The sequence below is a fragment of the Capra hircus genome, chromosome 4, assembly GCF_001704415.2.
Source record: "Capra hircus breed San Clemente chromosome 4, ASM170441v1, whole genome shotgun sequence".
NCBI classification, from domain to species: domain Eukaryota; kingdom Metazoa; phylum Chordata; class Mammalia; order Artiodactyla; family Bovidae; genus Capra; species Capra hircus.
This window is the reverse complement of record NC_030811.1, coordinates 468,386-482,370: the sequence shown is the minus strand read 5'-3', so window position 1 is coordinate 482,370 and position 13,985 is coordinate 468,386. Positions and strand designations below refer to the sequence as shown.

General features: G+C 48.8%; 1 protein-coding gene across 1 annotated transcript in view; it reads right to left on the bottom strand.

Annotated features, from left to right (window-relative positions):
- The window catches only part of NCAPG2 (non-SMC condensin II complex subunit G2), a 71,934-nt gene extending 60,331 nt beyond the window's left edge, over positions 1 to 11,603 (bottom strand). Inside the window, exons 1-6 of the mRNA XM_018046634.1 lie at positions 11,509 to 11,603; positions 9,403 to 9,522; positions 5,339 to 5,527; positions 4,909 to 5,023; positions 3,342 to 3,496; positions 1,861 to 1,995 (exon numbers count right to left, since the gene is read on the bottom strand). Coding sequence (XP_017902123.1) covers positions 1,861 to 1,995; positions 3,342 to 3,496; positions 4,909 to 5,023; positions 5,339 to 5,527; positions 9,403 to 9,480 — 672 coding nt within the window. The 5' untranslated portion in view covers positions 9,481 to 9,522; positions 11,509 to 11,603. The remainder of the gene's footprint in view (positions 1 to 1,860; positions 1,996 to 3,341; positions 3,497 to 4,908; positions 5,024 to 5,338; positions 5,528 to 9,402; positions 9,523 to 11,508) is intronic.

Here is a 13,985-nt window from a genome sequence, read left to right as displayed (position 1 = left end):
AGCCTGCCCTGCCCCACCGTGAGTGAGAGGCCTGAGCAAGTTCCTCAGGGGGCCCTCTTCCTCTGGGAGGTCCTTCCCAACACCTCCTTCGGGGACGGGTGACCGCTGCCCCCTTTTGCCTCAAATCATGTCCGCCAGGCCATAAGCAGTCAGAAACAGGGCTATATTCTGTATCAAAAACAACATGCTTTGCATCCCAACATGGAAATACAGTCTATCTAAAAAGACCAGTCAATCTTAAAGGAATAACCCTGAATATCCATTGGAAGGACTGATGCTGAAGCTCCAATACTTTGGCCACCTAATGCGAACAGCCAACTCACTGGAAGAGCCTGATGCTGGGAAAGAATGAGGGCAGGAAGAGAAGGGGCTGACAGAGGAGATGGTTAGATGGTACCAATGACTCAATGGACGTAAGTTTGAGCAAACTCTGGGAGACACTGAAGGACACAGAAGCCTGGCGTGCTGCAGTCCATGGGGTCGCAAGGGGTCAGACGTGACTGAGTGACGAAACAATGACCAAAAAGACTACAGAGGGGCTTCCCTGGGGGCTCAGTGGTAGCGAATCCGGTTGCCAGTGCAGGGGACACCAGCTCGATCCCCGCTCCAGGAAAACCCCATGCCATGGGGCAGCCAAGCCCGCGCACCGCAGCCGCTGAGTCTGTGCTCTGGAGCCCACGCTCTGCAGTAACAGAAGCCACCGCCGCGACGGCCCCGCCGCTGCAGCCAGAGAGCCAAGCAGCAGCAGAGCCCCAGGGGAGCCGGGACAAAGACAACTTTTCTATTTATCTAAACCTCTGCCCAAAATTACAACAAATTATTTGAGGCTCATGTTCGCAGCGTTTCTTAAAAAAATAAATAAAGTAAAACAAGTACAGCAAACTCTAAAGATAACAGATGAGCATGTCCAAGAGAGCTAGGCAAGCCACTCTGTAATTTCAATTCTCTAATAGCCACATTAATAAAAGTAAAAAAGATTAAATTAACTTTAATAATGTATTTATGTAATCTAATATATCCAAAGTGTCATTAAAATATGTAATAAATACACAAAAATTATTAATGTGATATTTAACATTCTTTTTCCATATCAAGTTTCAAATACCTACGTATTTCACATTTAAGGCCACAGCTGGACTGGCCATACTTCATGTGCTTGGTAGCCAAGTGTGGGAGTGGCCACTGGTGGACAGTGGGGCACTGGGCCAAGAGCCTCGCTTTGGATTTACTGATGGGTATGAAAAACCAAGAACCTTATTATGATAGCTTTGAGTTATATGCCAATTAACCCGGAATGAGGGCAGAAGGCCAGATCTGATCCATGGGGAAGTGCCTTCTCAACCTTATTTTTAGTCATTTTTAATTTAAAATGCAATCATGGCTCCCCCAGGATTCACAAAGCCACCTGTTACCATCTCCTTTAATGATGAAATACACAATGACTTGTAAAATGTTTGCTTAACACTGTCATGCAGTAAATATGAATTGCAACAAATATAATAGCTCCTGACAGTTAAGCTGGCCCTTTTATTAAGACACTGAGCATGGCGCGAACAGCAAACTCACAAACTTAGGAAAAACTTCCATCAAAAAGCAGCTCACAGGGCTTTCCTGGCGCTCCAGTGGGTAAGAATCCGCCTACCAACGCAGGGAACATGGGTTCGCTCTCTGGTCCAGGAAAACCGCACATGCTGTACCCCAACTTAGACCGTGCTCCACAATAAGAGAAGCCCTGAGAACCCCACACACTGCAGCGAAGAACGGCCCCTGCACGCAGCAAAGATGACTCGGCGCAGTCAGAAAATAAATTAATTTTTTTAAAAGCAGTTCACAAACACACCAAGATGAAAAACCACTTGCCTCTTCTTTTTTGATGTAATTGACATTTATGAAGCACTCAAGCAGCATGTCTTTAATTTCTCTACTTTCTTCCAAATGATAATCAAAGCAATATAAAGCCTGATGGATACGCCACAGCCGACATATGTCTGCACCCTGGGGATGACAGGGAAAGAAAATCAACTAATTTTTTTTTTTTTTAATAACAGGTAAGGCCACATTTCAAATTAACTATGAGACTATTTTATGTCATCAAAAAAGAAAAAAATGACAGGAGAAAACATTTTAAAATTTGCAAACAAAGCTCCAGAGAACATTTTCCTAAAACCCAGGCAAAAGCAAGCAGCGATGCTGACAGCCAGCCTGCGCACCGTTTTATGCATCAGCGAGGAGGTGAGCCTGCGCTGAGCCACGCCAGGCCACGGAGCGACTGCCACAGGACTGCGCCGCCAGGAAACAGACCGTGAACGCTCTTAACTGGAAACGTGATCGGCCCGTGTGGCTGGTGGCTACTGTGGTAAACGGCACAAGTACAGACGTTTAAATAAAGTCTTGATTTTAAAGGTGAACAAGGATGGCAATTTAAAAAGGGAAACCAAGGATGGCTTATGGATAAGTTCTGACACAAACAATGAGTTTTCAATCACTCCTATGGCCAGCAGGGAGTCAGAATGCGAGCTGAGGATACAGTCAAAAAGATTCTTTTCTGCCGTGAAACTGACTGCTCCTTGGAGGCCACCGTGGGACAGTCTGTCCCACAGGAGGTAAGAACAGGATCAGCTGCAAGGTATGTAGAAAGCTGTTGGCAATGTGTACCAAGAGCTCCAAGTTCAAACCCACTGACCTACAGGTTTCACTTGCAGGAATCTGTGACAAGTCAGCAAAGATGTAGAGGGAGGGCAAAGAGAAACCCCCAAAGATCCCTCAACTGACAAGGGTTGCCTTGGCAGTGGAATTACTGATGATTTTTGTTTTTTTCAATTTTCCCTCTTCATTTGCCCAGTTTTCTAAGATGAACAGAAGTATCTGCTGTTGTTTGATTTGGGGAGAAAACTGCTATTTCTCTGGATCTCTGAGTTGCATGCCAAGGACTGAAGGATGTGTTATATCCTGCATTCGCCATGCTTCCTGCGGGCCCGCCCAAGCGTCCGCAGGCCTGGGCTGCAGTCTACAGCCCCGCCCCGGCTGCCCTCCTGCCCACCCACTTGGGTAGGCGGGCTTTCCCTGACACGCCCCCCCTCAGTCCTCCCTGGAGCAGTTCCCATCGAGGGGACAGCCTTCCGTAAGCCACACACCAAGGAAGATGGGGAGAGAGTCTGTGCACAACACACACACGTGGAGCTCAGCCCACCCTTGACCGCCCACCTCTGAGCATCACCCAGGGAAAACCCCGACTGGGAGCCACCGTGCCAGGCCTCTCGCGATCAGACATGACTCCTAACTGGAATAAGTGTGTGCACTTCTCAGCAAAGCGCAGCGTGTACTGCAGAAAGGGAACGCACTGTCCTCGTCCTGAGACTCCTCCGCAGCAGCATGACGAAGGCGGTCTTGCCCATGTTCTCCTTGGCGGGCAGGCCTCTCTCCCACCACTTCACGCACAGGTCCTGGATGGAGCCCTGCAGCACTCGCTCACCCTCTGGCAGCGCGTACAAAATTCCTGCAACAGAGCAGCCGCTGCACAGTGAGTGCATGCAGGGAACCGGGGCCAGTCCAGATCCCGCCCAGACGAGCACACGACTCACAGTGCGCCCAGCAGACACTGGTGTGACTCACCAAGACTTCTACCCCGTGTTTATAGCATACCAACAATGCTAACTAAAACACTGTCCCACCGCTGCTGTAACAGCGGACCCAACAGAACAGGAAATCTTAGAAGACCAAGAGGCCCTATCGCCCAAACTCCTAGCGATGAGCGCTCCACACCCGAGCGCAGGGACACCCGTGGCAACACTCAACGGCTGAGCCAGGGCAGGCCGAGTGACCAGGTACCCCACAACTACGCCTCAGCTTGTTGGCCTCAAGCTCTGGATCACCGGTGAAAAATAGTAAAAGCAAATATTATAATGAATAGAAAAGCTGTAGTGCTGTTATTAACAAAAGAGCTCAAGAACTAAATTAAAATACTGACAGCGTGCTCGTCACTATAATCCAGACATCTGAAAGCCATTACTCTGAAGCGAAATTCCTGAATTAATGGGGAGTTTCATGTTTGGAGACTCAGGATGAACTGGTGGTAACAGCCACAAGCATCTGCGAGCTCCTTTCATACTGACCGGGGTAATCTTAATAAGACACATTAATTCCACACAAGAATTCTGAATAAGAGAGCATACTGAACAGATACATAAGCCAAGTGGCTCTAGTTTCTGTGTGAAATGAAAATGCCAGTGAGAATGTGATGACAGAATCTGATTAGGGAACTAATCAGATTCACACAGTGGGAGGTAAGGGTACCTGTGAGGTTTTTCTTAAAAAAAACAAACAAAAAATCACTCCAAGTTATCTTTGCACCTTTTATAGCTATAATTTCATTCAAATATTATATAATCAGATCTTCTCATAAATTCATACTAGTGTTCCTACTAAATTAATAACTATCACTTCACAGTTTACTTAAAATTTAGAGTACCAACTTAGGAACATTTGAGTAGGAGGAGTCAACACCTGTTCCCCAGGCTATACTCATGACGCAATTAGAGAGGAAAAGGCAGGGTCACGGGCATTGGGCCTCCCTGAGCTGCTGGGCAGTAAATCACCAGCTGAGGAACGTGCAGTGACTGCGTCCCCTTCATCAGCTCTTATTGGTCCTGAAGGCTCAAATAAGACGTTTGTAAAAGCCTCTAAACAGTGATCAGTTGTCCAGTAATGCGCATTTTCACCGTCTGAAACATTTACATGTGGCTCAAAGGGAATAATCACTCAGGACAGCCCCTAAAGGAACGCTCCTTTGCTTGTTTTTTCCAGCTGAAGTATAAGAGCCCTGCTCCTCCACTGCTGGGGGCTTCCCTTTACTGTGTCACTGAGACACGGCACTCATTCACACCCCACGTTACTGCAAAGTCAACTTACCATTTAATATAACAGCACATTCCAGTAAGGCTTCATAGTTCTCTCTTTCATTTATTACTGACACAGAAGCAAGAATCACAGATGTAATTGCATGGATTATTTCTATGTTTCTATGCTATAAGTAAAAAAATAAATAAGTAAAATTTAATTTTAAATGTAAAACTTACTAAATTTATGAAAATAAAGCTACACTTGACACTTATTCTAAAAAGTTAGTTAAAGCTGAACACAGGTCAGCAGTTTGAAAAGAGCAACCCTGAATACTAGGTAAATAATGGCAGGATCAAAAAAGGTATAATTACATTAAATAGACTTCTGGTACTCTCGTCTTCTAACTTTAATTTTAACAATGTAAAATTCAATTATACACAATAAACAATTACTTTTTCAACAAGAAAAAGGAAATTTATCTTTGAAGGACGAGGGTTACCATTTTTGAACCCTGCTCTGCTTTCAGACTGTCTTCACTGGGGGCTTTTGCTGCCTGCCACCCCTCCACTGGGCTCTCCAGCAACACATCTACTAGCAAATTCTTGAGCCTTTGCCATAGTTCTTCTTTCTGCTTCCTTGATAATTCATCTATCAACTCATTTAGGTTGAACGGGTCACAAGTATCATTCTGCAAAATAAATAGCAACTGTTACATTTCAAATAAAAAAAAAAAAACAGTTCTATCTTCCTTATAATGGCATCAAAAGAAATTTATGTGCTAATAACTAAGTCTGAAATTCGAGAGTCGGGCTGTAGTTTTTGAAATCCAGTCCTAAAAGGGCAAAGTACAGGAATGATTAGACAGAAAGCAGAAGATTCCTCTGCCCCTAGTTAGTCCCCTTCACCCCCTTAGCAAAACTGCCCCCGACACCAATCCACCCAGATGTCCTCCGTCTCCAGGCCTGAAATCTGGTTACAAGTGTATGCCAGAGCTCAAGTAACAGTAAGAGCCACAACAGTAATAATACGGCCATGCCAAGGACTGCAAGCTGATTTTCTGGTCTCCAACCAGTCTTGGGCCCTGACTTTGTCCCTGTATCCAACCTGGCACAACCTGAGCACCACTACAGCCACAGTAAGGGACTATAACTCTTTGAATAAAATAAAAGCCAATGAGGCCATACTGATAATAAATAGTAGCCAATAACTGGGCTTCCCCAGGGGCTCAGCAGTGAAGAATCCGCCTACAGTGCAGGAGATGCAGACGACGTAGGTTTGATCCCTCGGTCAGGAAGATTCCCTGGAGGAGGGCATTACAACCCACTCCAGTATTCTTGCCTGGAGAATCTCACGGACAGGGGAGCCTGGCGGGCTACAGTCCACAGCATCACAAAAAGTCAGACACAAATGAAGCAACTGAGATGCACACACAGCCAATAACTTATCAATAATTAACTAATGGCATTGGCATGCTATTAACAGCAATAAATACACAGCAGCAATTTGGGACTGGAAAATCACAATTTTGTAGTGATCACAGGAATAACTGATTCAGGCAAGAAACCCCAACTGTCAATATATTTTAAAGATATTGTGAAATACACATATGGAAAAGTGCACTAAGTGTGACTGTAGGTAAATAAACAAAGCCACGTGTCTCCACCACCCCTCCAGGGCTGCTGCCCTCCCTCCCCGTTTCTTCAGCATTTATGGTAATTACTGCAGTGCTTTTCTTGATAACGTCACTACCGTCTGCATCCCTAAACCATGTCCTGTAAATAGGTCTATTTTCCCCTTGGCAGAGAACTGGGTCACAGGGTCTCTGTTCTTTCATATCTTGCTTCTCTTGCCCAACATTATTTGGTGACGCTCATCCATACACTGCACGTCATTATAGTTCATTTCGTTTCATTTCATTTCCATTATAGTGTTGTTTTTACCTTTGTAGAGCTTTCCATTGCATAAACATAACAAAATATATTTATCCATTTGTCTGTTGATCATCATTTAGTTGTTTCTGGGTTTGGGGTATTTCACAAAAACACTGCAAAGAACATTGTTTTGCATGGCTCTTATTTAAGGACTAAATAAAGAATGGATTGCCAACTGAAGAGTCTGTATACCTTCAACTCTATCAGTTGAATAGGTATTTGTTACTCTAAACGGTGTAGCAGTCTCCATATCCCCAGCAGTGATGAAATTCTCAAATATGCCACGTCTCCCCAACACGTAGTACTTTCAGTCTGGCGGGAGACAGCGGTATTTCATCTTTTTGTTTTCTTCCTAAGGGCAGAAGCTGGATGAGGAGAAAAGAACTGACCTAGTCTCAGCTTACTTCCCTGCAGCATGCGCGCATGGTCAGTCGCTTCATGTCTGGGACTCCATAGACAGCAGCCCGCCAGGCCCTCTGTCCATGGGCTTCCCAGGCAAGAATGCTGGAGTGGGCTGTCACTTCCTCCTCCAGGGGGTCTGCCCCACCCAGGGACCGAGCCCGCGTCCCCCGCGTCTCCTGCACTGGCAGGTGGATTCTCTACCACTGAGCCGCCTGGGAAGCCCGTTTCCCCACGGATCGCCTGTCAGCTACAAAGATGGGGCCACTAACGCGCCGGCAATGGCACAAATCGCCGCCACGCGCCTCACCTAGGGGGCCGTGACGGCACCTACACACCCGCCCCTGCATATGCACAAATGAGCAAACAAGGGCAGGGGAAGGGCAGGCCTCAGAGCAGCTGCCTGCACGCCTCCAGACTGTCAGTCCCGGAGGTGGGGGCCGTGGCACTCTGGAGTGAAGAGGCCCGCAAGGCAGGACAGCGGAGCAAGGCCACCTCTCCACCCCAGCCCCACCAGCCTCCTCCCCGCGGGCCCGTCCGCGTGGCCCAGGGCTGTCTGTCTCCCACTGCTTTTGTCCAGAGCTCTCCCAGCCCCACCAGCCTCCTCCCCGCGGGCCCGTCCGCGTGGCCCAGGGCTCTCTGTCTCCCACTGCTTTTGTCCAGAGCTCTCCCAGCCCCACCAGCCTCCTCCACGCGGGCCCGTCCGCGTGGCCCAGGGCTCTCTGTCTCCCACTGCTTTTGTCCAGAGCTCTCCCAGCCCCACCAGCCTCCTCCACGCGGGCCCGTCCGCGTGGCCCAGGGCTCTCTGTCTCCCACTGCTTTTGTCCAGAGCTCTCCCCCGCAACCTCCACGCAGTTCCTCGCTGTCACTGCTCTGCCTTTCACTGCATGATCAGAACGAGTGAGGCAAGTGCCACGCGCCCCGAGGTCACAGACTCTAGAGTCAGGGCCCTAAAGCGGGGGTCCTGCAGAGTCGGTCCTAGGCCTTTCTCCTGTTACACTGCATAGATGACCCCACGCATCCCAGCCGGAGCTGACGCCCCCGAGCCTGCCTCCAGCCCAGAGCTGCTCCTGCCTCCAGGCCTGCCTCTCCACCTCCTCCTGCACGCCTCTCACACGTGCGTCCTGGAGCCTCTCAGCACGTCCCACGTGAGCCATCTCCTCCCTCAAGCCTGCCTTCTTCCCACTTAGGACCTCGCTGAACAAACGAGGTCCTCTCCTTCGTGTTCAAAGAAATATTCCCAAAAGGTGAGTCTTCTCTTTCTGTCTTTCTCTCTCTTTCATCCTTTTGCACACAGGTCACTCTCTGCTTAAAAGTCCCTGTTCCTCTCAGGACAGTCTCAACCCCTCAGAATGGTCGAGGCCTCATTCCAAGTGCACCTCTTGCCTTCTTCCTCAGCTGGTGTTTTCACACCATCCATCTCTAAGTTCAAGCACAAGGCACTCCTGCAGTCTTCGGAGTTAGCCCTATTGGTCAGCGCAGCCCTCCTCCATCCCCTCTCTGACTGGTTAACTTATTTCACCTTTTAGACCTTTGGTTCCACAGCCTCTTCATCAGGATGGGAAACAGTCCATGTCTAAATCTGGGTCCCTCTACGCCTCTGCCCCAGTTTAGCCCTTCAGTTCAGTTCAGTTCAGTCACTCAGTCGTGTCCGACTCTTTGCGACCCCATGAATCGCAGCACGCCAGGCCTCCCTGTCCATCACCATCTCCCAGAGTTCACTCACACTCAAATCCATCGAGTCAAGGATGCCATCCAGCCATCTCATCCTCTGTCGTCCCCTTTTCCTCCTGCCCCCAATCCCTCCCAGCATCAGAGTCTTTTCCAATGAGTCAACTCTTTGCATGAGTTTAACCCTTACCCTGCTGTATTTACACACCTGGTTTCACCACAACACGTAAATAACCTAACGATAAAAAAAGGATGTCTTCCTCACAATGCCATGCATACCACAGGAGATCAATAAACATTTAAGGAAGTAATCAGAAACGTCTTGTGTTACACCACTTAGCATCCTCACAACAACCCTCTTAGAGCAAACAGGAAACACTTTTTGTGAGTAGTCGCCCATTGGCAGATCTAATTGTGTATAGTTTTGCTTTACTTTTTTAAATACACCTTGGTCCGTACAGATTCACTGAAATGACTACGTTTCACCTGTGGATATAATGATTTTAGCAAAACGTCTTATATTAACAGTCAAGATCACAATTAAGCTAAACATAAAACTTACATCAAGTTGAATGAATTGCAAAAATTTTCCAATCAGCTCCTTAGACACTGCTTGTATGAATGTCTCACGTTTTTCCATAGCAGATAAAACTGTTTTTCATATGGCATTTATTCTGCAACACTAGTAAAAAAACACAATCATAGTTAGTATCCAAAACTGCAAGAAAATCCATACACTACCTGTGACAGTTTCTAACAATATTCTGACGTAAACAAGCTATAACATCTAAAAAATAACGTTACCAAGGAGGAAAGGGATTGACATATACACACTACTGTATATGAAAAGGTAACTAGTAAGAGCCTAATTATAGCACTGGGGGCTCTACTCAACACTCTGTAATGACACATATGGGAAAGAATCTAAAAGAGAGTGGGTAAGTGCACAATTGATCCTGTACAGCAGAAACTAACACAACACTGTAAATCAACTATATCGATGAAAAATAATTAAAAATAACTTCCTTCTTATCTTCACTGAGAACAGTATCAACATAACATCATGTTTTTATTGATTGTTAATGAAGTTACCAACTAAGGAAAGAGAAATCCAACAGCTCTAGGAGGCTCACCTCTCTCCGTTTCTAGGACCTTCACAAGATGCTCCTTCAGGTCTGAGGAAGCTCAGCAAAGAACAGATGGAGCTGAGCTGCTAACGCCTCAAGACTCTCCTTCCTCAAGCACCATTCCTGCATCCCGAAAACCCCTGCCAGTCGCCTTGCTAGGCAGTGTGTGGCCTTGGGGCCGCCTGGGAGCTTGTTAGTGTGCACATCAGGTGCACTCCTCCCCTGCCCCGCGGGACGAGAGCTCAGGGACTGTGTCTCCCCTAAAAAGTCCTACTTTCTATTTACACCACCTAGTGCTTGCAGCACCTGTTTCGAAAGACGTCATGAAGCAACTGCAAAGAACATGCATGTAGCAGGACACTTACCTTAAAAATAAATGAAAACACCCTGCAGCCACAAGCAGAGCGACAGGGAAAATTACCGGTAGCAACGGCAACAACTACCATGACAGAGTCATCTCAAACGCAGAGCCCAAGATCTCAGCATTTAAGTCAAACAACAAGAGCAGAAGATAACTTCTCCACATAAGCAACACTGAAGTATGGCCGCCTCAGCCCTCAACTCAGATGGCTGAGAGACAGGCATGACTTCTGACCGGCCAAGCAGGCAAGAGGGCCACTAGCAACAGCCTGATGCATGGTGATGGCTAGTCTGAGTTCGAGTTTAAATGAACAATATTTCAAAAAAGGTGCAGCCAACTACACAGAACCATTTACCTTAAAATGGGGACCCTGCTTGTTTGTGATTCTAGTAGCTTTTCTGGTTTGCTCTATTTCCAAACGTAATTTCCACAGTAATCCACTTCCAGTAAGAGAGCAGATTCACTGCCATAGCCCCCATTTTCTCTCCGGCACTGTGATTGTAGTTCTTTAAGGGTAATTAATTTTCCAACTTCATTCAGTCTCTCTCAAAGTGACCACTACTATGTGCACAGGCCCCTGTCCCTCCAACCAGAGCTACCTTCTAGGAGAGATCACCTCGCCAGGCAACTCCCATCCCCAACGGCAGGGTGCTCTGTACACAGGAGGTCTGGCACTGAACTAAGATAAGCATTTCAGAGAGACTTCCGTCACGTTGTCACCGCAGAAAACCCCTGTCAGCTGGAGCCAACCATTCATCTCAGAACTAGGAGAGACACCTGAGGACAGTTCCCCCAGGGCACAAGGGCTCAGGGAAGTGAGCTCTGAGACCAGTCTCTGGTCCAGGGCTCAGGGGACCCTGCCCGGTGTCAGTCCCAGGTCCGGGGCTCAGGGGACCCTGCCTGGGATCAGCCCCCGGTCCGGGGCTCAGGGGATCCTGCCCGGGGTCAGCCCGGCCCAGGCTGCGGGGCCCCTGAACGCAGTCCCGGGCGAACAGGCGCGGAGTGTGGCGCGCTCCCGGCCCGGCGCCCGCGTCCCCGGCCGCCTCAGAGCCCCGGCCGGGCCGCGGGCTCAGATCGCGGCCCACGCGGAGGCTGCGGTGCTAGGGAGCCGACCCGACCGAGCCCCCCGTCTCTCGGCCCCCCGCCCCAGCCCTCCGCCGGCCGACCTCGCGGCGCTCACCTTGTCCCTGGGACCCGCCGTTTCCCGCGTTCTGACCAGATTCAAACCCGCCCGCCGGCTCCCCCGACGCGCCCCGCCCGCCCGCGCGTCACACGAGCCGCTCTCGCGATAACTGGGCGTGGACTGGGCCGCCGGAGGGCGCGAGCCCGCCCAGGCCCCGCCCGCCCCAGGCCCCGCCTCCGAGGCCGCCCGAGCCGCTGCGCCGGCCACGGCTCTCCACGGGAGCGCGGATCGTGACGTTTTTTAGCTTGACATCAAAATTTGTCTTGGCTTAAGTGACTGAAACAGATACAACCTCTGACATAATTACAAAGACTGACTCAGAATAAAACTGTGACATCACCCTTTATATGCATCCAGTGACGTGTGAACAATAGCAAGTGAACTCTGGGTCTGGGTGAACTCTACGCTTCCCACATAATTGTGTCCTGAATGCAGTATCTGTTTCTGCCATGCGATTTCTGTGGACCATGTGTCCAGCTAAATATATTTATAAATAAATGCATACACATATACTTACTATCTTGTGATCAAAATCCTCTAGATTTACAAACATATTAATTTGGATACAAATATATCAGAATGAAAGTGAAAGTGTTAGTGGTTCAGTCGAGTCCGACTCTGTGACCCCATGGACTGTAGCCCGCCAGGCTCCTCTGTCCGTGGGATTCTTCAGGCAAGAACACTGCAGTGGGTAGCCAGCCAATCCCTTCTCCAGGGTGTCTTCCCTACCCACGGATGGAACCTGGGTCTCCTGAATTGTGTCATCTGAGCCACCAGGGAAGCCTACACATGTATCAAAGTCATATATAAATTGATTGTAAATGCGGTAAGTATTGCGTATAAAACTAAACTTGTTGAAACACACTCCTTAATACTACGTGTAAGACTGTTTTCTAATAAGTTGTATATTCTGATTTATGTTTATTGCTGTAAATACTGAGAAACTTTTTAAATATAAATTTATTTATTTTAATTGGAGGCTAATTACTTTACAATATTGTATTGGTTTTGCCACACATCAGCATGAATCCACCATGGGTATACACGTGTTCCCCATCCTGAACCCGCCTTCCACCTCCTTCCCCGTACCATCCCTCTGGGTCATCCCAGTGCACCAGCCCCAAGCATCCTGTATCATGCATCGAACCTGGACTGGCGATTCGTTTCGTATATGATATTATACATGTTTCAATGCCATTCTCCCAAGTCATCCCACCCTCTCTCTCTCCCAAGAAAATTTTTTTACACTAAAAAAAAAAAAAAGGCAGACAGAAATGAAAAAACAATTGATAGCAATGTACCCTAGTTAAATAAAATAGCATTTAACTACAATATGTTCATACCCTAGCAATGAACATATTTTACTTAAATGCCAAAAATCACATACTGATTTATCATCAATTTCTTTTAATTTAACTTGTATCAGCTAACAATTTGATTGGACTTTCCTTCAATTTTCGTTGGAAGCAAAGACTTGGAAACCATTTGAATTTCAAAAGAATTTGAACCCAGTCACTTGAAATAATTTCTTTCTCAGTTTCTGAAAAACCTTAACCCAGATACATTGAATTACTATTAATTATATCAGCTACTCGATTTGAAGGCACTTTTGCCAATACAGTTTTTTGGATAGAAGCTTCTTTTGCTTGCTTTATGTCTTTCCCACACCTTGGGGATCTGCGGATCTCGCTCACTCACTCCTCAGCCAGATCAGACTGAACCCTGAGAAGGTCTGAGGAACTGTTCACAGACTGCGGAGGAACAAAGAATCCGTCTCTAAGATTCTGGCCGTGGGCCCACTGAGACCACCAGGACAAAGGAACAAAGTCCCCCGGGACCCACCCCAGGCCTGTCCTCCACCTGGAATGGAGACCTGGAGGAGGACCGTGCCCAGGGCTCCAGCATGAGCCCTTTGTGTCCTGGGGCTTTGGGTGCTGCTGTGAGGGCCCATCTGTGGTGCAGGTGCTCTGCGCCTCCTGCGCCCTCTGCCCAGTTCCAGCGGTCACCACACAAAGCGGCACCCCGAACCCCAGCCGCTGTCCCGCGAGGCCGTGGGCTAGCCCTTCGCGCACCCACCCCGACGTCTGAAGTCCTTTCACTGCGCCTGTGGGGACAGGCCTGCAGCTGCCACTCCTCAGGCTGAACCGTCCGCAGCGGACCCTGGACTAACAGCCCATCTGGGGAGGTAGCGGGTGGTCCTGCTCTGTCAAGAAGCTTGTGACAGCCAGGCTGGAGGAGCTCCCTGGAGGCTCGCGGGCCCAGGGGTCGGCGCGGCCCCGCCCACTTCTCCTCCGGAGCAGCCCCGCCCCTGAAGTCCCCGGACGCCACGCCCCGCCGCCCTGCTCCTCACCCGCCCGGCGGCCACGCCCACCTCCCGCCTCAGTAACCTGGGCTGCGGGCGCTCCCGCCGCCCCGCTCCCCGGCCGCCCCCACAGCCCACACTCCCCACACCCCGACCCAACACCCGCACACAC